This window comes from Oncorhynchus gorbuscha, linkage group LG12, assembly GCF_021184085.1.
Source record: "Oncorhynchus gorbuscha isolate QuinsamMale2020 ecotype Even-year linkage group LG12, OgorEven_v1.0, whole genome shotgun sequence".
Lineage (NCBI taxonomy): Eukaryota > Metazoa > Chordata > Actinopteri > Salmoniformes > Salmonidae > Oncorhynchus > Oncorhynchus gorbuscha.
The window spans coordinates 68,229,334-68,250,836 of NC_060184.1; the positions used below are offsets into that span (position 1 = coordinate 68,229,334).

A 21,503-nucleotide genomic window follows, 5' to 3' on the forward strand; every position below is an offset into this window, starting at 1 on the left:
CGCCAGCATTCAAAAGTGACCAAAACATCAGCCAGGAAGCATAAGAACTGAGAAGTGGTCTGTGGTCACCACCTGCAGAACCACTCCTTTATTGGTGTGTCTTGCTATTTGCCTATAATTTCCACCTGTTGTCTATTCCATTTGCACAACAGCATGTGAAATTCATTGTCAATCAGTGTTGCTTCCTAAGTGGACAGTTTGATTTCACAGAAGTGTGATTGACTTGGAGTTACATTGTGTTGTTTAAGTGTTCCCTTTATTTTTTTGAGCAGTGTATTTGGCTAAGGTGTATGTAAACTTCCGACTTCCGTCACTCTTACACTACATGACTGCATCTGATCTCTGTGTTCACTACTACCATTGTTGGTAGGGCACACACAAACTATCAACGTATCATACACTAGCAGCAATCTCTTGATTACACGTACAGAACATGCAGAGAAGACTGACATCTACTGAATCACACACAGTCACGACATTCACCATTTTGTTTTGTTGCTTTATTTTGTTTTACATTTTATTCTTTGGGACTCAAACACTTATCCTATTTTTTTAATTTAACTAGGCAAGTCAGTTAAGAACAAATTCTTATTTACAATGACGGCCTCCCCCGGACGACGCTGCTGCCAATTGTGCACCGCCCTATGCAACTCTTAATCACGACCGGTTGTGATACAGCCTGGATGAGCAGTGGAAAGGAGAGGACAAGAGAGCCCACCTCTTGCACACGTACAAGACTACACCACGTGAATCACTATCATAAGAAAAACAACAAACAACCAGCCCAGGCGATGTCCACATCACACACCTGCAATAAATAGTCACTCTGCTTAAGTATTTCATGGTAATCTTCTGTACAGATAGAGGGGGTATTGAACTATAATTACATCAACTGACATCGTCAGGTGCACAGCTTGGGCCAGAGACCATGTGCAAAACAAACTGGGAGGGATGGGCAGTGCAGGGGTTAAGAGTGAGATGAAATGTCTCACACACACATGTAAACATACACAGGAAGGTAATGGGGCAGATCTTTGACCATGCTGGGGAAAAGAGAGGCAACATAATACAAGAACACAGTACATTTCCTTCTGTTTTTGCCCACACAGACACACATTGGGTGAACTGATGGCAGGTTGGCTGTAAACACAAGGAAATGGAATGTGAGGCTGCAGTGGAGGTATCTGCAGAGAGAGAGGGGGGGCAGACATGCACTGCCCCTGGGATGAGGGGTCGGGGGCTCAGTCCTCCAGGCTGCAGTGGAGGTATCTGCAGGGAGAGGGGGGGGGACAGACAGACATGCACTGCCCCTGGGATGAGGGGTCGGGGGCTCAGTCCTCCAGGCTGCGGAAGGAGTTCTGCATGTCCTCCAGCAGCTGGGCGTAGTCAGCCTTGATCTTGGTCTCTCCCTCCTTCACTGGGTCCTATAACAGACCAGAAACAGTAACAGAGACTGGGTTCTATAACAGACCAGAAACATATAGGACCCAGCCTCTGTGTTACTCTTAACAGACCAGACATACACTACCGGTCAAAAATGTTAGAACACCTACTCATTCAAGGGTTTTTCTTTATTTTTACTATTTTCTACATTGTAGAATAATAGTGAAGACATCAAAACTATGAAATAACATATGGAATCATGTAGTAAACAACAACAACAAAAAAGTGTTAAACAAATCTAAATATATTTTATATTTGACATTCTTCAAATAGCCACCCTTTGCCTTGATGGCAGCTTTGCACACTCTTGGCATTCTCTCAACCAGCTTCAACTGGATTGCTTTTCTAACAGTCTTGAAGGATTTTCCACATATGCTGAGCACTAGTTGGCTGCTTTTCCTTCACTCTGCGGTCCGACTAATCCCAAGCCATCTCAATTTGGTTGAGGTCGGGTTTGTTGTGGAGGTCAGGTCATTCGATGCAGCACTCCATTACTATCCTTCTTGGGAAATAGCCCTTACACAGGCTGGAGGTGTGTTGGGTCATTGTCCTGCTGGAAAAACAAATTATAGTCCCACTAAGCGCAAACCAGATGGGATGGTGTATCGCTGCAGAATGCTGTGGTAGCCATGCTGGTTAAGAATGCCTTGAAATCTAAATAAATCACAGACAGTGCTTCATGCTTTACGGTGGGAAAACACATGCAGAGATCATCCGTTCACCCACACAGTGTCTCACAAAGACACAGCGGTTGGAACCAAAAATCTCCCATTTGAACTCTAGACAAAAAAGGACAAATTTTCACTGGTCTAATGTCAATTGCTCGTGGTTCTTGACCCAAGCAAGTCTCATCTCTTCTTATTGGTGTCCTTTAGTATTGGTTTATTTGCAGCAATTTGACCATGAAGGCCTGATTCACACAGTCTCCTCTGAACAGTTGATGTTGAGATGTGTCTGTTACTTGAATTGTGAAGCATTTATTTGGGCTGCAATTTCTGAGGCTGGTAACCATAATGAACTTACCCTCAGCAGAGGTAACTCTGGGTCTTCCCATTGGCAAATCTGGTGCAATCCATGAGGAGATGCATTGCAGTACTTAATGCAGCTGGTGGCCACACCAGATACTGACTGTTTCTTTTGATTTTGACCCCCCCCCCCTTATTCAGGGACACATTAGTCCATGTCTGTGGAAATTGTTCCGTTTATGTCTCAGTTGTTGAATCTTGTTATGTTGATACAAATATTTACACATGTTAAGTTTGCTGAAAATAAACATAGTTGACAGTGAGAGGACGTTTCTTTTTTCCTGAGTTTACATGATTCCATATGTGTTATTTCATAGTTTTGATGTCTTCAGTATTGAAAATAGTACAAATAAAGACAACCCTTGAAAATAGTACAAATAAAGACAACCCTTGAAAGAGTAGGTGTTCTAAACATTTTGACTGGTTGTGTATTGAGTAACAGAGGCTGGGTCCTATAACAGGCCAGATATACAGAGTAACACAGAGGCTGGGTCCTATAATAAGCCAGACATACAGAGTAACACAGAGGCTGGGTCCTATAACAGGCCAGACATACAGAGTAACACAGAGGCTGAGAAACAGAGACAACACCACAAAGAGACCAAAATACCGATAAACAGCAAGAGAAACACTCAGATGGAGATTACATAGAAAGACAGACAGATCCAGGGAAAAACAGACATGTACAAGGAGGGAAAATAAAACAAGTAGAAAGAAAGACAAAGAACACACACAAAGATGGAGAAACTGTCAGACAGCTGCTGTACCTTGAACTTCATGGAGCTGAGTCTGTAGAGGATCTCTCCCAGGTGTTCTCTGATCATGGACCAGGTGATCTTGTTGTCGCTCTGAGCCGTGGTCTCCACTGCGTGCCGTGCCATGTCATAGAAGGCTATTATGTTGGACAGGATGCCAACAGTCTTATAGAAGGGACAGAACCTGCAGGGAGTTTAAAGGGCAGAGAGTTACAGTTGTAGTCTTTCGGTATTTGCCGGAAATATTTGAGTATGTCAGACAGTGACACTGTGTGTTACCGGTCATAGGGTGTGTAACCGTTCTGTTGCAGGAAGTCATCCTTGAGGAGCTTGGCCACCTCCAGGGTGATCTTATCAGTTTCGGCCAGCGAGGCCTGTCACCAAGACAGCAAGGACAATATTAAGTTCCATCCTCCCTTCAAATTACACAGATCTCAAAACGCTGGGCAACTGGAAATTCATACGCATTCTCCATGTTTCTTTCATCTACTCAGGGAGAAAAGACTTCACAACGAAAGAGAGCACAATGTTATCCCCATAGAAATAAGAATGAATAGAGCAATGATGGCATAATGGGTGGACTGGAGGCCATTGGTTATCCCTGCCTTCTCTTTCTTCACCATGCCCTTCGTTCCCCCTCACCTTGCCGACCAGCTGTACGATCTCAGCCAGGTCCTCCTCCTCCTGCAGGATCTCCTTGGCCTTGGTGCGCAGTGGGACGAACTCAGGGAAGTGCTTGTCGTAGTACTCGTCCAGCGCCCGCGTGTACTTACTGTAGCTGATCAGCCAGTTGACTGACGGGAAGTGCTTCCTCTGGGCCAGCTTCTTATCCAGACCCCAGAACACCTGTGTGTGTGTGAGTGCGTGAGTGTGTGAGTGAGTGAGTGTGTGAGTGAGAAACGATCGAGGCAGGTAGAGGTAGAGAAAAAGAGGACGAAGATAAGGATTGATAATCCCTAAAGCTGATCTTTATTTTTTTGCTCCATATGTATGAGTGTGGTCTATCAGAGCCAGATAGAAACCGGCTGTATTCATACCTGCACGATACCCAGGGTAGCCGATGTCACAGGATCAGAGAAGTCACCACCAGGGGGAGACACACTGAAGGGGGACAGAATAACAGTAACATGTGGTTATAGCGAGAGAAGAAGCACTCCACTTCTGTCTATTCCAGCGTGGATAGATTGTGTTGGCAGGTTAACTGTACTCACGCCCCCACGATGCTGACGCTGCCCTCTCTCTCTGGGTTGCCCAGACACTTCACCCTGCCAGCACGCTCGTAGAATGACGCTAGACGGGCACCCAGGTAGGCAGGATAACCACTGTCTGTGGACATACACAAAATGTGTCTTCTTTATGACCAGCTATTTAGACCTAGTTCACCCCACTAGCCTTAGAAGTTGTCCTTTACATTACTTTAAATTGTATTTTGGGTGTTACCAGCAGCTACTCACCAGCGGGCATCTCAGCCAGTCGACCAGAGATCTCCCTGAGAGCCTCGGCCCATCGAGAGGTGGAGTCAGCCATCATGCTCACGTTGTAGCCCATGTCCCTGAAGTACTCTGACAGTGTGATCCCTACAGGTACACACAGCAGATAAGTAGGTGATTGGTTAGCGGGTGTGCTCCATGTTTTGGTCTCAGGCCTGCTATTGGTTGGGAGGTGTGCCGTGTTGTGTTCTAGGCCCTGTGATGGGTTCTTACCGGTGTAGATGGAGGCTTCTCTGGCAGCCACAGGCATGTTGGAGGTGTTGGCCACCAGCGCTGTTCTCTTCATGATGCTCTCAGTCTTCCCATCCACCTCCATGGTCAGCTATTGGACAGACACACTGTCAATCATCCTTACATCCAAATGGAAACAGGCTAAGGGTAATAGTGATGATCATGATAATCCAATAACATAACACCACCAACCTCAGGGAAATCTCGCAATACTTCTGACATCTCGTTCCCGCGCTCCCCGCAGCCTACGTAGACTATGACGTCACTGTTGGAGTACTTGGACAGGGACTGGGAGATGACAGTTTTACCACAGCCAAAAGCTCCGGGGATGGCTGTGGTCCCTCCCTGGACACACCTGGACACAGAGACAAACAGGTAGACAAGCAGAACAGACCAGGGGCAGGGAGATGGAAGCAGTGGTTGAGTATATTGGCAGAAACCGTTAAGAAGTAGTAATGGAGTTTCCTTGAAGCAGAATAGCAAAGACAGATAAGAAAGGACATTCTGATAGTGTCCTTGAAGCAGAGATGGAAAACGAGGAAAATGTGGAGATGGAGAGTGGTGAGAGAGTTTCCCAGAAGCAGAGATTGAGAACGAGGAAAAGGTGGAGAGGGAGAGTGGTGAGAGAGTTTCCCAGAAGCAGAGATGGAGAACGAGGAAAAGGTGGAGAGGGAGAGTGGTGAGAGAGTTTCCCAGAAGCAGAGATGGAGAAAGGTGACAGAAAAAGAGGGAAAGGTGGAGTAAGAGAGAGGGGACTCACGGGAAGAGGGCGTCCAGTACTCTCTGTCCGGTCAGCAGTGGGTGATTGGCCGGTAACTTTTCTGTGACCGGGCGAATCTGTCGCACTGGCCAGACCTGGACCATGGTGAACTTCTCCTTCATACCCTCAAACTCCAGCTCCAACACCACATCCTGAAACACACACCAAAACCTCAGTCCAAATACATCAATTTCCATACATGCATTACTATGGATTGAGACTAGGGAGGTGGGACTAACCGAGACGTCATAGTTTCCGGGGGGAGCCACATAAGTGACGGTTCCTCTGTTCCTCGGGGGCAGCATGATCTTGTGCTTGATAAGGGAGTTCTCAAACACCATCCCGTAGATATCACCCCCTGTGATGTGACTGCCCACCTAAGAAAGAGAGAGCGGTGATGAGGGGTTAATGCTGAACAATTTAATGTTTTTGTTGTTCAGCATGTGCTCCTAAGGCAGGGTTTCCCCAAACTCGGGTCAGGGGGTCCCACGTGGGTGCACATTTTGGTTTTCATCCTAGCACGACACAGTGGATTCAAATAATCAATCAAAGCTTGGTGATGAGTTGGTTATTTGAATCAGCTGTGTAGTGCTAGGGCAAAAACCTAAACGTGAACCCAGGTGGGCCCCAGGACTAAGTTTGGGGAAACTCTGCTCTAGGGTCACTTCAAACTTTGTATAATGTAAACCACGCAACACTTTTATTAAAACATTGACAGAGTAGAAGGACACACCCACCCGTAAGCTCTTGACGGGGGAGAACTCCCATTTCAGGTCTCGGTTGAGGGCTCCGATGTTGACTCCGCGGGGGATGTAGATGCTCTGTGTTAGGTCATTGATGTCCTTTAGGGGGCGCTGGATACCGTCAAAGATGGAGCCCATGATGCCTGGGCCCAGCTCCACAGACAGAGGCTTTCCAGTCCGCAGCACTGGGTCCCCAACAGACACGCCCGCTGTGACGACGCTCAGGAACACACCATGTGTTAATGGATCAAGCCTGGGCAAGCATTCTGATCTCGTTCAATGATCAGTGCTTTATTTTTACATTGCTGTCCAGCAGTTCTGAATTTGCCATGCCCCTGACTCAACATGCACCTGACTCAACATGCACCTGACTCAACATGCACCTGACTCAACATGCACCTGACTCAACATGCACCTGACTCAACATGCACCTGACTCAACATTTTTCTGTGCAATAAGCTTCTGATTTGAACATTTGAAAAGTGTTGGTGTGTGTGTACTAGGCTATTTGATTGAATTTGTGTTACAGCACTTTAGTTTCACTAATAAATAACTATGTTGAAAAGGAACCAAATGATCTGTTTGTGTCTTCAGCCCTTTTTAAATAGGATAGATATATAGTCTACAGTATAGGTTGAATGTGATGGTCTGCCTATAACCAGCCTGAGTAGGTTTATAACTCCATTCATATTCATAGATTAAAGAAATGAATTAAATTGGTAATGAGATACTTTCAGGCCATGTCTGTTGAATTTGGAAAAATCCTCCTGCACTCGCCCCCCCCAATCTACTCAGCCAATCATGAGCCGTTACTGCGTTGCAGCCATGGCATACTGCATACTTTTAACTAAACGGTATATGCTAAATAGTATGCAACAATGAGTAAATAGGATGCAGTTTAAGTATGTAGTACACTATTATGGGTATCTGGACATAGCCCGTGTGTACAGTGGCTTGCGAAAGTATTCACCCCTTGGCATTTTTCCTATTTTGTTGCATTACAAGCTGGAATTAAAATGGATTTTGGGGGGGGTTGTATCATTTGATTTACACAACAAAATGCAAAATATTTTTTATTGTGAAACAAGACAAAAAAACTGAACTTCAGCGTGCATAACTATTCACCCCCCTAAAGTCAATGATTTGTAGAGCCAACTTTTGCAGCAATTACAGCTTCAAGTCTCTTGGGGTGTTTCTCCATAAGCTTGGCACATCTAGCCACTGGGATTTTTACCCATTCTTCAAGGCAAAACTGCTCCAGCTCCTTCAAGTTGGATGGGTTCCTCTGGTGTACAGCGATCTCTAAGTCATACCACTGATTGTCAATTGGATTGAGGTCTGGGTTTTGACTAGGCCATTCCAAGACATTTAAATGTTCCCCTTAAACCACTCAAGCGTTGCTTCAGCAGTATGCTTAGGGTCATTGTCCTGCTGGAAGGTGAACCTCTGTCCCAGTCTAAATTCTCTGGAAGACAAAGGTTTTCTTCAAGACTTTCCCTGTATTTAGTGCCATCTATCATTCCTTCAATTCTGAGCAGTTTCCCAGTTACCGCTGATAAAAAAAACATCCCCACAGCATGATGCTGCCACCACCATGCTTCACTGTGGGAATGCTGTTCTAGGGGTGATGAGAGGTGTTGGGTTTGCGCCCGACATAGTTTTCCTTGATGGTCAAAAAGCTTCATTTGTGTCTCATCTGACCAGAGTACCATCTTCCATATACTTGGGGAGTCTCCCACATGCCTTCTGGCGGATACCAAACATGTTTGCTAATTTTCTTCTTTAAGCAATGGCTTTTTTCTGGCCACTGGTGCCATATTCTTTCCATTTTTTAATAATGGATTTAATGGTGCTCCGTGAGATGTTCAAAGTTTCAGATATTTTTTATAACCCAACCCTGATCTGTACTTCTCCCCAACTTTGTCCCTGACCTGTTTGGGGAGCTCCTTGGTCTTCATGGTGCAGCTTGCTTGGTGGTGTGCCTTTCTTAGTGGTGTTGCAGACTCTGGTGTCTTTCAGAACAGGTGTGTGTGATATGATATATATATCATATACACACACAGATCATGTGACACTTAAATAAAGTCCACCTGTGTGCAATCTAACTAATTATGCAACTTCTGAAGGTTGCACCAGATCTTTTTCAGTGGCTTCATAGCCACTGTTTTTTACTATTTAGAAACACGTTTTTTTTTTTCATTTCACTTCAACAATTTGGACTATTTTATGTATGTCCATTACATTAAATGCAAATAAAATCTATTTAAATTACAGGTTGTAATGCAACAAAATAGGAAAAACACTAAGGGAGACTAATACTTTTGCAAGGAATTGTATGTACCAGAGAAATAGTTTCAGTAATGAACACATGGGTGATCATGTACAGATACAGTAGGTGTGTACACACACCCCTACCTATCTAAAGGGAGTATATAGACAGTCAGGTACAGTAAAACATTTTTATCCCAAATGACACCCTGCTCCTTTTACAGAACACTTTTACAGTAGTGCACTACGTACGGAATAGGGTGCCATTTTGGGACACCGCCACAGTCAAGTGCAGTAACAGTGCAATATAACCCATTAGGATACATGTCTCCTCGTAAACCTGAATGGTGGCCATGTCTCCCTCCAGCCTGATGATCTCTCCCACCAGCTCACTGTGGCCCACTCTCACCAGCTCATACATGGCCGCTCCCGCCATGGCAGTGGCCGTCACCACTACAGCACAGCCAGGGCACAACACAGGTCAGAGGTCACACAGCAGGCAAACACATGCAAGAGAGACAGATGTGATGTCTAGTCCAAACTTAACCCCCAGATTAGTGTAAGCAATATTAATGGAAACAGCCTAGCCTACTACAACAGATATAGATGGGGCTCGTCATCAGCTAAAACCTTTGAAGGCTAAGCAGAGGTACTGGTGACAGATCCATTTGAGTGATAGTGACCTGGGCCGGATACTCCATGGACGTATCCAAACTCGCTCTCCTTCTCCTCATCCCGGATCTTAGGCAGTTTAGACAGGTCCATCCCGACAGGCTAGATCTGCGGGAGAGAAAGAATAATTGAGTGAGTGTGTGAATGAGGGAGATAAAGGAAGATTGTCTCACCCTGTTACTTTAATCTGGGAAGAATGGGGCACAGTTGAAGAATGCTTCTGGTTATTTCGAAGACGGAACGCCACAGTGCTACTTTTAGAACGGTTACACTATATATACACAAGTGTATTGATTTGTGTTTTTATGGTTGACTGCATCCCAGACCATAGTGGGTTACAGTCATGGCTGGGACACTTGACCCAGTCATTAGAAGGTCAACAGGTTTCTCATCACACTCCCTATACTTTCATCTAGTCACGAAACATGACAGTGCCTTCAATTGTGTACTCCATGTACATTTACATAGAAAGAACCTAAACGTCCCGTGTCTGTCACAAAATTATATTTGAAATTACTACACAGATTGTCCATGGTGTTGGTCCTTCAGCTGGTCGAAATTTGAGACAAAATATCCACAGGAAAGTATTAAACAAACAGACGTCAAACGCAGGTCTGTGTGTGTAGCTATTAAGGTGTGTCAGTTCATGACCAAAGGCACGTGCACAAGACCGAAGTGCATACTAACAGGCATTTGCATGGTTTGGAGCATGTGCCAGGTGAAACATTTCTACTGCAGTACCTGTAGTAGTCAGTAGTCTTAAGTCAGGTAAACAATACTCTGCCCTGGATTGTCTTCATTTCAGCCTAATGAGTCACCAACCGTACAGACAACCGGCAGAGCAACTGCAAATGTCATTTTATTCAACATTTTGGCTTTTAAGGAAAAATGTCCAAGATGTTGTAGTGCTTTGTTTGACTGTATATCAATAAATATGACGGCTACTAGGATCGTATTCTGTGCAATAACACCAAGTGCATAAATAAGACAAATAGTAGTTAAATAAATATGGAACAGTAAATTAAACTGTTCAATACATCTTTCATTTTGGAGCAAGGTAGCTGACAACAAAGGTTTCAACTAGAGATGAAATACATCTTTCATTTTGGAGCAAGGTAGCTGACAAAGGTTTCAACTAGAGATGAAATACATCTTTCATTTTGGAGCAAGGTAGCTGACAAAGGTTTCAACTAGAGATGAAATACATCTTTCATTTTGGAGCAAGGTAGCTGACAAAGGTTTCAACTAGAGATGAAATACATCTTTCATTTTGGAGCAAGGTAGATGACAGCAAAGGTTTCAACTAGAGATGAAATACATCTTTCATTTTGGAGCAAGGTAGCTGACAGCAAAGGTTTCAACTAGAGATGAAATACATCTTTCATTTTGGAGCAAGGTAGCTGACAAAGGTTTCAACTAGAGATGAAATACATCTTTCATTTTGGAGCAAGGTAGCTGACAAAGGTTTCAACTAGAGATGAAATACATCTTTCATTTTGGAGCAAGGTAGCTGACAACAAAGGTTTCAACTAGAGACGACGTGCAGGGATTTGTAGTCTTGCATGACGTCTACTTTTATGCCAACAACATTTTCAAATCTGAGTAAATAAAACCGAATATACTGATGTCACATTGTCCAAGAGAGATTTACAGTTATCAAAACACAGCCCTTATTTGAAGTGTCTCAAATCCACAATGGATAAAATGGAGGGGAAAAAAACTATTGGAACCATTTCAATGTTTGACTGTGGTTTTATGACATCCACCATGAGGCTAAATTGGCTGGAAAACAATGCTTCAAGAAGCTTTGTTTCCTCCTCACTACCAGCAACTAAAACCCACACCAACTTGGTTAGGGAGTGAAAATAACCATGAACCAAATCAAACAGGGAGACAAAATAAAATGCTTTGTATTCACAACCTTAAAGAGATAAGCAGCAGTCTAGCTCTTCCAACATCTCTCATGACAACTGGAGCATTGGCTCTGCAACTCTTAAATAGGGGTGGGTATAATTTGTGGAACGTTCCAACAGGAATCGGTTCCTAAAAGTTTGTAAATAACAAGATTTCCAACAACGCATACAAAGTTTAGGTGCTGAATAAGAAATCAAATAAAATGTATTTATATAGCCCTTCTTACATCAGCTGATATATCAAAGTGCTGTACAGAAACACAGTCAAAAAAACAAACAGCCATCAATGCAGGTGTAGAAGCACAGTGGCTAGGAAAAACTCCCTAGAAAGGCCAAAACCTAGGAAGAAACCTAGAGAGGAACCAGGCTATGTGGGGTGGCCAGTCCTCTTCTGGCTGTGCCGGGTGGAGATTATAACAGAACATGGCCAAGATGTTCAAACGTTCATAAATGACCAGCATGGTCAAATAATAGTAATCACAGTGAACAGGTCAGGGTTCCATAGCCGCAGGCAGAACAGTTGAAACTGGAGCAGCAGCACCGTCATGATATCGAGTAGGGAGTGGGCAAATGTCATTAAGTTCTCACTCACCACGTTAATTCTGAAAAAATGTATCTGGTAGCTTATGGACAAACATTAAGAATAAGCTACGTGGCGAGTTGATGCCTATTCGGCAGCTAGTAAGCTAGGTGAATTGATCATGCACCTTTGTATGTGTTGCTTGTACTTTAAAGTTTTTGGAAGAGATTCCTGTTGGAACGTTCCACAAATTATACCCACCCTTAAAAAAAAATCACCTCGACTGACGAGGTGACAGGTGCAACACATCCTGAGGATGATTCCAATCAGTGCTCTTCCACAACTAAATAGAACCTGCCTCGAAATCAAAAACCAAAGCCTGTAAGAATACACACTACTAGAGTAGGACCATAACTAAACCATAAGAAAAATTCCATACCACACATAGGCTTAAAATTAAGCTTGCTGCAATTGAGACTTGCATAAATAGCACACAATCAGAAACAGTCTGCACCAGTTTCCCAAACTCGGTCTTCATGACCCCAACTGGTGCACGTTTTGGTTTTTGCCCTAGTACTACACAGCTGATTCAAATCAGCAAGCTTTAATTTTTTTGAATCAGCTGTGTCGTGCTATGGCAAAAAAACAAATCTGCACCCCTTGTGGTACCGACGCAAGACTTTGGGAAACACTGGTCTTGCACATACAAATCGCAGTCGGTCTGTTACCATGGCAATAGCACCCCTTACCCGATCTGCAACCATGATGATATCCCAGAGACTACAGCCCAAGATGAAGAGTCACGACTTACCAGCATCAAAAGTGAGAAATAGGACACACCCCCCCGCTCTCTCTGGACTTCCTTCCTGGTCGATTCTCACCGGGTGTGACGCAGTACGCTAACATTAGAGGGGAGATCCCAGGCAAACATCACTGTATTTCTGTGCTCTTCTCTACCTTATGTGAAGGCTATGCTTCCCTCTTTCCCACTGTCTGTATGCTTCTCCCTCAAATGCTGCTCAATAGCCTATGCTTCCCTTTGTTGTTTTCTTCACACACACAATCTGTCGTGACTTAATGTCATCTATACAGGCAGAAAACTGCAGGTGCTCTAACACAGGGGGCTGATGCTTCCTGATACTCCTGCATCTATACTACGGAGATTGAACAACCCCCATCACTCACTCTGTAGACACACACACCATTCCTGCTCCAGTGCCCTTACCACCCTTTCGTCCTTACCACAGATAGGGTATTTTCCTCCATGCTAGATGGGTCATCTGTGTAGAAATAGCCCCCCCAACAGGTCTAGTCTGTGGCTGCAGGATACAGACAACAAGGATGACCTCCAGTTCTCACCAGTGGACAGGACAGACTTCGTAAGCATTTATATGAGTTCTTCAGATGGAAGACCATCTTCTCTTCATCTTAACTTTAATGTTCAATTCCCTTTGGATTACAACAGATTACAACAGGTTCAAACTTGTCTTGTAAAACAAGCTAAAGAACACAGATACAGAAAAAAATAGACTGATTTAATAATTCACCCATCAATCACTTCCATTGTGATTTTGTCATAGAGACTATGAATATATGCATGAGGCATCACATGACTGTGGCACATGACTGGCTAAGTTATATGGGGCCATTTGAAGAAGTGGAAAATCCTAGTGTGGGGAAAGATTGCTGTGCAAGACATACGGATTCACACACTCAGAGTCCGGTCTATAAAAAGCTAGATGAGTGAACTTGAATCCCTTGACACAAGTGTACTTGTCTGGTCTTATAGCAGCCACCTACAAAGCTCAAATCTCTGGTATGATGCAGGCAGAAGTTTCCCTTTAAAACAGATCTAGGATCAGCTTCATCTCCCTAAAGTCAAAACCTTTAAGGGGGAAAAGATTAATGCCAGGGGAAGTAGTCAGTGTAAACCCAAGACATGCTTCCAGGTTCTATGGACTCATTTTAAAATCGAGGATACACTACCATCACGTGGGTACTGCAATGTTAACATAAACAATCTGTAGTAAGGAAGGTCTTTCTGTGAGTGTAAAGGTAATAAAACACAATGGACCTTTAGCCTAATAAAATTGTTTCCTTAAGCATAATCAGTTTCGTAATGCAACTAGAGCAAGTGGGGGTTCCAAATTGTTGCATAATCCTGCAAACCCAACAGCTCATACTGAACTTCCTGTTTGAGTTTTAAAATGTTACAAAATAGTGCTAATCCACTCAGTGCATCCTTTGTCACAATGGATTCACATATTTACCAACAACTCCCCACAGGCTGAGATCCTATGCCCCAAAGGGCAAGTCTAGGATCAAGTTCTCTGTTCTCAGTCCTAAAAGCTGCAACTACAACTGGTCCTGAATCAACAATTGGGGACAATCATCCTCTTAACAAGCTGTTCTTTTGAACTATTCTGTTATTTCTTTGTTGTTAAGATAGAATACAACAACGGGTGGATCTCATTCTCAATAGTCCTGAAGCTTCCTTTCCCTTCCTTGTTGCATCTCCTTCCTTTGATACTGCACTAATCTATAGCACTAGACAGGTGAAAGAAAAATCCTCAGTGGGATTCCACAATATTGCTTTAACCTATCCTCACTTCTCAGAAAAGTACATTAGATGGAGGGGGGGGGGGTAATGGGAACCCACATTAGAATATTGAGATTCACCCAAAGAGGTCATATCCTATGAGCAGACACTTCTGATGAGAAATTCAACATCCAAGTAACGATATGGTGGGGCCCTGATGCTATTTGCATTGAATTATTCTTCCTCCTCTGCATCATCTCCAGCTCATCCTCCTCTTCCGCAGTCAAACAATCATTATCACATGCCAATCTGTCACGAGGATCAAACCAAGTGAATAAAGACCAGCATGGGAATAATAAGTGATAGTTTGATTTACAATACCACATCTCACATGCAGAGTATCTGGATTTGATAACATTTCAAGTATGCCTAATAGCTTACCTGCACTGCCCCAAAGATGTATGTCAAATATAATCACCTTGTAAACAACATCGCTCACGCGCTGTAGGTATCGCCGTTCTTTTAGTTAAATGACACGTATATCCCTGGCCATGTCACAGAAAATAACGCGTTACATTGTAGCTAGTAAAAAAATTATCCATCGATCAAATGAAAGACAAATACATTACCTGCTGAGGCACGACTTCTACGCATTTTTTTTGCGGAATAACACCCGACATTTGAGAAGCTACTCTGCCAGCGATGCAATTTATTTGATTAATCAATCCAATAGTGCAAAGATGTTTAATTAATATAATTAGCTGCAGTTGATCCGTGTTATGTCATTTTGTTCATTTAAATAGGCCTACACTTGAATGAAACACCACGACCAAAAGTAAATGTATTTTCCAATTATTAAATTCATATGATAAACAATATCAGACTTAGTGAAATAACATGGTTATTTATTCAGTTTCATGGATAGCCATCGTTGGCTACATTGTAGGCGATTTAAAGCGTAGGTCATCTGTCAAAATCGCTTGCTCTGCCATTTTGATGCATTTAAAAAATGACATTGCATTTAATCTGATATGATGACAATACAATGAGATAGCTACCTTCAGAAATGAAACGGTCCACCGTCTTGATCCTCTGCCTAGAGAAGATGTGAGAGTCGATCATGCGATAGCAAATGATCAGCTGACTTCATTCACAGCGCTTTGCAAAGCGCAGAAACTCTATGGCGAGACTCACAACCACTGCAAATGATTCATTCCACTGTGGCTCAATCCCACTGCGCCGTCAAAGACTATAGAGGGAAAGACAATACTTTCTCTCGATATTCGTATATAGTTTGACATTTAAATAAACACCAACAATAGAACAGAACAGCTGATGAGCAGCATCACAGCATTTTATTCAGCAATTAGAAATGAGGCTCGGATCAAGAAAATATGGAAGGCTCCACAATAGACGGAGGGCAGAAAAACAAACAGTAGAATTGTGTGGTCTTTTTTGAGAACATATCTTTGCATTTGAGCCAAAATGGCGGTAGACCCATAATTTTGCTGTTGCGTGTAAAAAAAGATGTATTGCACTGTGGGACACTGGAGATTTGCATGACGAAAGTTTACAACAATACTATGAATTTAAATGAAATATCAAGTTGCGCCACAAATGATCAGAAATGGAATAATGAAAAACATGTGCAAAAATGTCAAAGGTCAGTCCATACTTAAAGAACAAACATCCCGAAATGTTTCAATATTTCAAACACAAAACCTGCTTTATAATAAAAACAGTAATATTTATGTAATTTCATCAAACTGTCTAATAAAAATAACTGGATTAATAATAATATGTATCATATTAACGTACTGCGCATGCGGGGTCAGAGTTGACAGTCTGCCGTGGAGGAGTGCGGTCGCTAAGCTAACAGCTAGCAACACATGTGGAGGGTACAACGGGAGGCAACCCTAACTCTGTCAAAATTCCCCCAACCGAACCGTGAACTACTCAGAACTTTAGTCACATCGAATTTAAGGAATAACAGTGGTTTACAATGAAAGGGTGAGTAAAGCCATTTAGAGACATGTCTGTGTTCTTATCACGAGTAAAGTTTTTTTCTTGTCTCTTTTTTTTTTTTTTTCCCTTTTTTTTTTCTACAGGCGGGGAGGTGGTTGCAATGCTGCTGCTAGCTAAACCCTTTGCGCGGTTAGGGGTAAAATAATATGCCAATGATGGCACTACAGTCATTTTCGTTTCGCTAACCACCGTTTGTCATTGGCTAGCTAGTTAGCAAATAGCATCGTTAACCTGCTAAGTATGGCTAGTGGTGCCTGCATTACCCATCAAATTAACCATGCTTGAACAAAAGTCGGACAAGTTCGTAACCTGCCTGTTGGTTCGTGACGTAGCTAATTAGCTAACCTGAAATTCAATGTCCTACTTTGTCGCTAGCTATAGATAATTACTACTCGGCTACTTTACGCCACTCTCAACTCCAACCTTGTTAAACCAACTAGCTAGCTACTTTACTTAACTAGTGAACCACGCGGCTAGGTAGCTAACGCTAACTAGCTAACTTAAACATGGAACTCATGATAACTGTCACTCCACCAATGCTCCTTCTATTTGTGGTCACACTACCTAACGTTAGCATAATGTTCACGTTTGTCAGCAGTTTATTTGAAGTATGTTTAACTAGTACCACTGGTTTCTGTGAAGCAGGGCAACGTTGATTCGCTAGCTAACTTGGCTAACTAGCTAGCTTATTAGGCAACCTAGCTAAATTATTCAATAACCCAATGGTTCAACTGTACTGTTTGGGGCGTAAGCATCAACCATAAAACTAGGTGCTTTGTTCATATTATGCAATTATCTGTCCAGCCTACAAAATATCAGTTCCCTCATTGCTGCTTTGCAAACACTAGGTACATTCTGCATCCCGTACTCATTCATGTAAGTAACACACAGGTAGCCAGTATAAGTGGAATGGTTAGGAATTTAATAGGATCTTCATGGTGGAATGACACAAAGTAGCAAATGTTTACTACTGTATGTAGCCAACTACTTCGGGCATTTCTAGCTCTATTTTAAAGTGTCAACAGGAAAGGAATCAGTGGATCAACAAAGACTGATGTGTAGATTCGATGTTGAAACATTCAAACCAGTTTTTCAGCTTGATGTTTACTTAACAAGTTTTCCTAACATGACACCATCTTGTCTGCAAAGTCCAATGGGGTCTCATGATGTGGTGTCTCAGGTTTTTTAATTCGCAGAGCAGATGTCTTAGGTTTGAATATCTGCAATGTTGCATGATCTCTGCCGCCGCTCTATTCTGACTGCTGGCGAACACGTGAACAGCAGCTGTTGTCGGCCTAGAAGTTTTAACATAAGGAGCCGCCCTATAAATACATCTGTGCGCTCCCCGGGGGAGATCAATTTGAGGCAAACAGTCAAGACACGAAAACAAACTCTTGGTTGCAGAGATTGACATTTGCATATGCATCTTGACTCATCTTAAATGATCAATGCACACAGGAAAGTGTGTATACATACATAGATTTCTTCTAGTTGCAACTAACATGTCATCCAGGCGCCATTGAATTTATGGTTTTGCGTTAGGGGGAAGATTTTGTCTAGCGTTGTGGTGTATGCGTGTTGGCCTTTTGGGATGAGAGGTGGCAGCTGTCAGTGCATCTGGGCTGGTCCTGATTACTCACAGTGGCAGGAAACTGGCTTCCCTGTCTGCTCCCTAGAAGTGGTCAAAGCACAGGCAAGACCATGTCCTCAAGCAAACGGTTAGACATCTCTAAGTTTATCAACATAGTTAATGAGTTGTCTACATTGGCCAATGTATGGGTACGTACTACGCACCTGTGTAGAATTCACTCTGAATAGGAGTGCCACATTATCTATCTTTGTTGCTTGGAGTCCACCCCCACCTGTGTCCCCAGCTGGTTGACCGTTCTGCTCTTGTTCCAGTAGCCGGATCGAGCTGGGGGACGTTACGCCCCACAACATTAAACAGTTGAAACGCCTCAACCAGGTCATCTTCCCCGTCAGCTACAATGACAAGTTCTACAAGGACGTGCTCGAAGTGGGAGAGCTCGCCAAGCTAGGTAAGACGAGACAGGCTTGCCCAACCACATAGTCTTATGTTGTCTGATATTGACGCATTTGTTTTGGTAGTGAACTAATGGTGTAATATGAGGAAAAACTGCAGCATGGCACTAATGTAATATGCCTGCCCTCTGATCCCTGTGTTTACAGCGTACTTCAATGACATTGCAGTGGGGGCAGTGTGCTGCAGAGTGGACCACTCTCAGAACCAGAAGAGACTGTACATCATGACACTGGGCTGCCTAGCGCCCTACCGCAGATTAGGCATAGGTACGGCTCAATCTTTTCTTGGTTTCATACACCAGCAATAGCCAGCGTCACACCATATTTCCTTATATTCGCTTACTGTTTACACAGTATCAGGTCATGATAACCTGTGTGTATTGCATATTGTCAAACTCCTAGTCTTTTATTGTAACCAGGAACGAAGATGCTGAACCATGTGTTAAACATCTGTGAGAAGGATGGCACTTTTGACAACATTTACCTGTAAGTTTATATTCTCTTTTTTTATGGCTTTCTCTCCTTGTGTCGATGTGCATTGATGTGAAAGATCTGGACAAAGAAAATGCCTGGTATGGGTATACACCATCTTGCTTAGCTCTCACCAGACCTATGTTTTCACATCAGTGCATATCAAGGAGGAAACCTTTTGAGATGGACCCTCAGTGTTCAGTTGAAAATGTCACCCACATATCCCTTCATCCCTGACCTTTAATTCACACGCTCCCTTCCTTCCTCCTGACAGTCATGTGCAGATCAGCAACGAGTCTGCAATTGACTTCTACCAGAAGTTTGGCTTTGAGATCATTGAGACGAAAAAGAACTACTACAAAAGGATAGAACCGGCAGATGCCCACGTGCTTCAAAAGAGCCTGCGCAGCCCTTGTGCGCCCCCTTGGGGAGAGTTGCAGAAGGCAGAGTAGCCTCTGGAAAGAGCATGGTCGTGCCCCGCCTCCCCAAGAAACAGAACTGTGACAGATGCCCATGGGTCGACACATTCACCACTTTCTTCAAAGGACGTTAAAAAGAGAAAACAAATTCAAAGTTTTAAAAAACAAAACATGGCTGCATTTTGATTTAGCAACAAAACAAACACATTTTGCATTTTATTTTTACTATTTTTCTTCATTTAGAAATTTGAAAACAAAATAAAGGATTCAGAATCCAAAAGTGCTCAGAAAAGCTGCCGACTTAAGACGGTTTAGATATGGTGGGGGGTTTCTGTGTTTGCAAATCATACTGTTTGAGTTGTTTTAAATGCGGTTTGTACTAAAAAACCCGATAGAACTGAATAGGGAAAATATTTTACAGTAAGAGACTATCGTTGACAAAGGAAGTCCAACTGGCAACCATGGAGTGATGCTTCTTGTAATGGTGACACGTTTGGAACACTGAACTCATCCCCTTGTCACCTGAGCCCAGGGACTTATGGGACGAGTTTTTACTGGTGGGTGAGACTTACTGTTTCTTCTTCTAGCAATATGCAAAGTGTGAGCCTTGCGCTGTGATGCAATGCCCCCTATTGACGTCAAAGCTCTGATGCCAGTCCAGAGGGGGAAAGGAGCACCCCACAGTGCGGGCATGAGGAAGGATGAACGGTTTCAAGTTGTGGGGAGATTTGAGGAAGTGGATTCCACTCTTTGTTTCTGAATGGTTTTGTTTCTCAACCCATCTATTTAATCCCCCTTTAGATCTTTTTCTTTTCAGCTCTTTTTTAATATATATATGTATGTATATATATATTACACACACATATATATATATATATTTTGATGCTGATTGGCTCAGGGCTTCTCCTGGGCTTGCCACAGATGCTGTGAGAGAGTCCAGGAAACCTTCAGAGAGATCAGGGTGTGAGATGGGCAAAGGTATGAGATCACAGGAAATAACTGGTTTATTACGATGTTGATGTTTTTGTTGAGGTACAAAGATGTGACAATGAACAAGATGTCAAGCAGGGATCGCTTGAGTACTTGGCAGTTCAGGAACAGGAGGCGGGTCTCTGTTTGCAGTTCAATAGACTGGATAAGATGGAGTTCTCTCAGCTTGGGTGAAGTGCATGAGTGAGATTGTTGTGGATGCTTCTGTTTAGATTGGCACTTTATAGTTAGCCGGAGTACTGTCTGGTACTGAGGCTAACCTTTATTGGCCCCTGTAGTAGGAAGTAGGAACCCAGCCAACTAGATCTTTCCACATGTTTCTGTAACCTTTTTGTGCGCTTCACTCATGACCATTGTGGGAAGGTTGCGTGTTGGTTTGGTAGTTTCCTCTGTAGGGCCCCTTACGACAGAACCTGAAGCCCAGGAGAAACCTGCTCCACTGCATGCTGGGAGAATACTGCCCTCTCCACTGTAGTAAAAGCATGTTTTGTTTTCTCCTTTTGAAAATGATCTTTTCTGGAGCTCTATATTGTAAGACTTTTTAACCTCTAAATAAAATAAATGCTATTTGCATTGTGAGTTCATTATTTCTATTTCATGATGTAGATCAGACCGTAAATGGTAACGTGTCTGTATATCCATCACAGTTTACAATCATACAGTACCTTAAAGCATTCAGATCTCTTGACTTTTACAGCCTTATTCTAAAATGGATTAAATAAAACATCCTCAGCAATCTACACATAATACCCCATAATGACAAAGCGAAAACAGGTTCAGAATTTCCTTGTGAATTTAGGAAAAAAAAAAAAAAAAAAAAAAAGTATTCAGGCCCTCGAAATTGAGCTCAGGTGCATCCTGTTTCCATTGATCATCCGATGTTTCTCCACCTGTAGTAAATTCAATTGATTGGATATGATTTGGAAGGGCACACTCCTGTCTATATACGGTCCCACAGGCATATCAGAAAAAAAACAGCCATGAGGTCAAAGTAATTTTCTGTAGAGCTCAGAGACAGGATTGTGTCAAGGTACAACATTTTGCAGCATGAAAGGTCCTCAAGAACACAGTGTCCTACATCATTCATAAATGTAATAAGTTTGGAACCACCAAGACTCTTCCAAGAGCTGGCAGCCAGGCCAACCTGAGCCATCGGGGAGAAGGGCCTTGGTCAGGGAGGTGACCAAGAACCCGAT

The 21,503-nt window shown here is 43.0% G+C and overlaps 2 protein-coding genes across 5 annotated transcripts; one reads left to right on the plus strand and one right to left on the minus strand.

Annotated features, from left to right (window-relative positions):
* Nucleotides 1–478: 478 nt before the first annotated feature.
* On the minus strand, nucleotides 479–15,655 carry LOC123991299 (V-type proton ATPase catalytic subunit A). Of its 3 annotated transcripts, none has more exons than XM_046292756.1 (15): nucleotides 15,418–15,652; nucleotides 9,399–9,495; nucleotides 9,040–9,168; nucleotides 6,442–6,656; nucleotides 5,944–6,081; nucleotides 5,705–5,856; nucleotides 5,137–5,299; nucleotides 4,927–5,035; nucleotides 4,678–4,800; nucleotides 4,435–4,549; nucleotides 4,261–4,324; nucleotides 3,866–4,069; nucleotides 3,503–3,597; nucleotides 3,236–3,407; nucleotides 479–1,424 (listed from the first exon to the last, which is right to left on the minus strand). In XM_046292756.1, the coding sequence occupies exons 2-15, from the start codon at nucleotides 9,478–9,480 to the stop codon at nucleotides 1,332–1,334; spliced, it is 1,854 nt and encodes a 617-aa protein (XP_046148712.1). In that variant the 5' UTR covers nucleotides 9,481–9,495; nucleotides 15,418–15,652; the 3' UTR covers nucleotides 479–1,331. The 3 variants fall into 3 exon arrangements, with proteins under 3 accessions (XP_046148712.1, XP_046148713.1, XP_046148715.1); XM_046292757.1 differs by lacking the exon at nucleotides 15,418–15,652 and adding an exon at nucleotides 12,570–12,615; XM_046292759.1 differs by having other exon boundaries at nucleotides 1,384–1,460; nucleotides 15,418–15,655.
* Nucleotides 15,656–16,191: 536 nt separating this feature from the next.
* On the plus strand, nucleotides 16,192–20,880 carry LOC123991300 (N-alpha-acetyltransferase 50). Of its 2 annotated transcripts, none has more exons than XM_046292760.1 (5): nucleotides 16,192–16,369; nucleotides 18,287–18,423; nucleotides 18,575–18,694; nucleotides 18,847–18,913; nucleotides 19,173–20,880. In XM_046292760.1, exons 1-5 carry the CDS (start codon nucleotides 16,362–16,364, stop codon nucleotides 19,348–19,350), a joined length of 510 nt encoding a protein of 169 aa, XP_046148716.1. In that variant the 5' UTR covers nucleotides 16,192–16,361; the 3' UTR covers nucleotides 19,351–20,880. The 2 variants fall into 2 exon arrangements, with proteins under 2 accessions (XP_046148716.1, XP_046148717.1); XM_046292761.1 differs by having other exon boundaries at nucleotides 18,290–18,423.
* The last annotated feature ends 623 nt before the right edge of the window (nucleotides 20,881–21,503 follow it).

Coding starts and splice junctions, on each gene's coding strand:
- LOC123991300 (XM_046292760.1), top strand. Junction 18,424..18,574: donor GGGAGAGCTCGCCAAGCTAG/GTAAGACGAGAC, acceptor CTGTGTTTACAG/CGTACTTCAATGACATTGCA. Junction 18,914..19,172: donor ACTTTTGACAACATTTACCT/GTAAGTTTATAT, acceptor TCCTCCTGACAG/TCATGTGCAGATCAGCAACG.
- LOC123991299 (XM_046292756.1), bottom strand. CDS start 9,480: ATGGACCTGTCTAAACTGCCTAAGATCCGGGATGAGGAGAAGGAGAGC. Junction 9,169..9,398: donor CCATGGAGTATCCGGCCCAG/GTCACTATCACT, acceptor GCTGTGCTGTAG/TGGTGACGGCCACTGCCATG. Junction 4,070..4,260: donor CTACCCTGGGTATCGTGCAG/GTATGAATACAG, acceptor ACACACACACAG/GTGTTCTGGGGTCTGGATAA.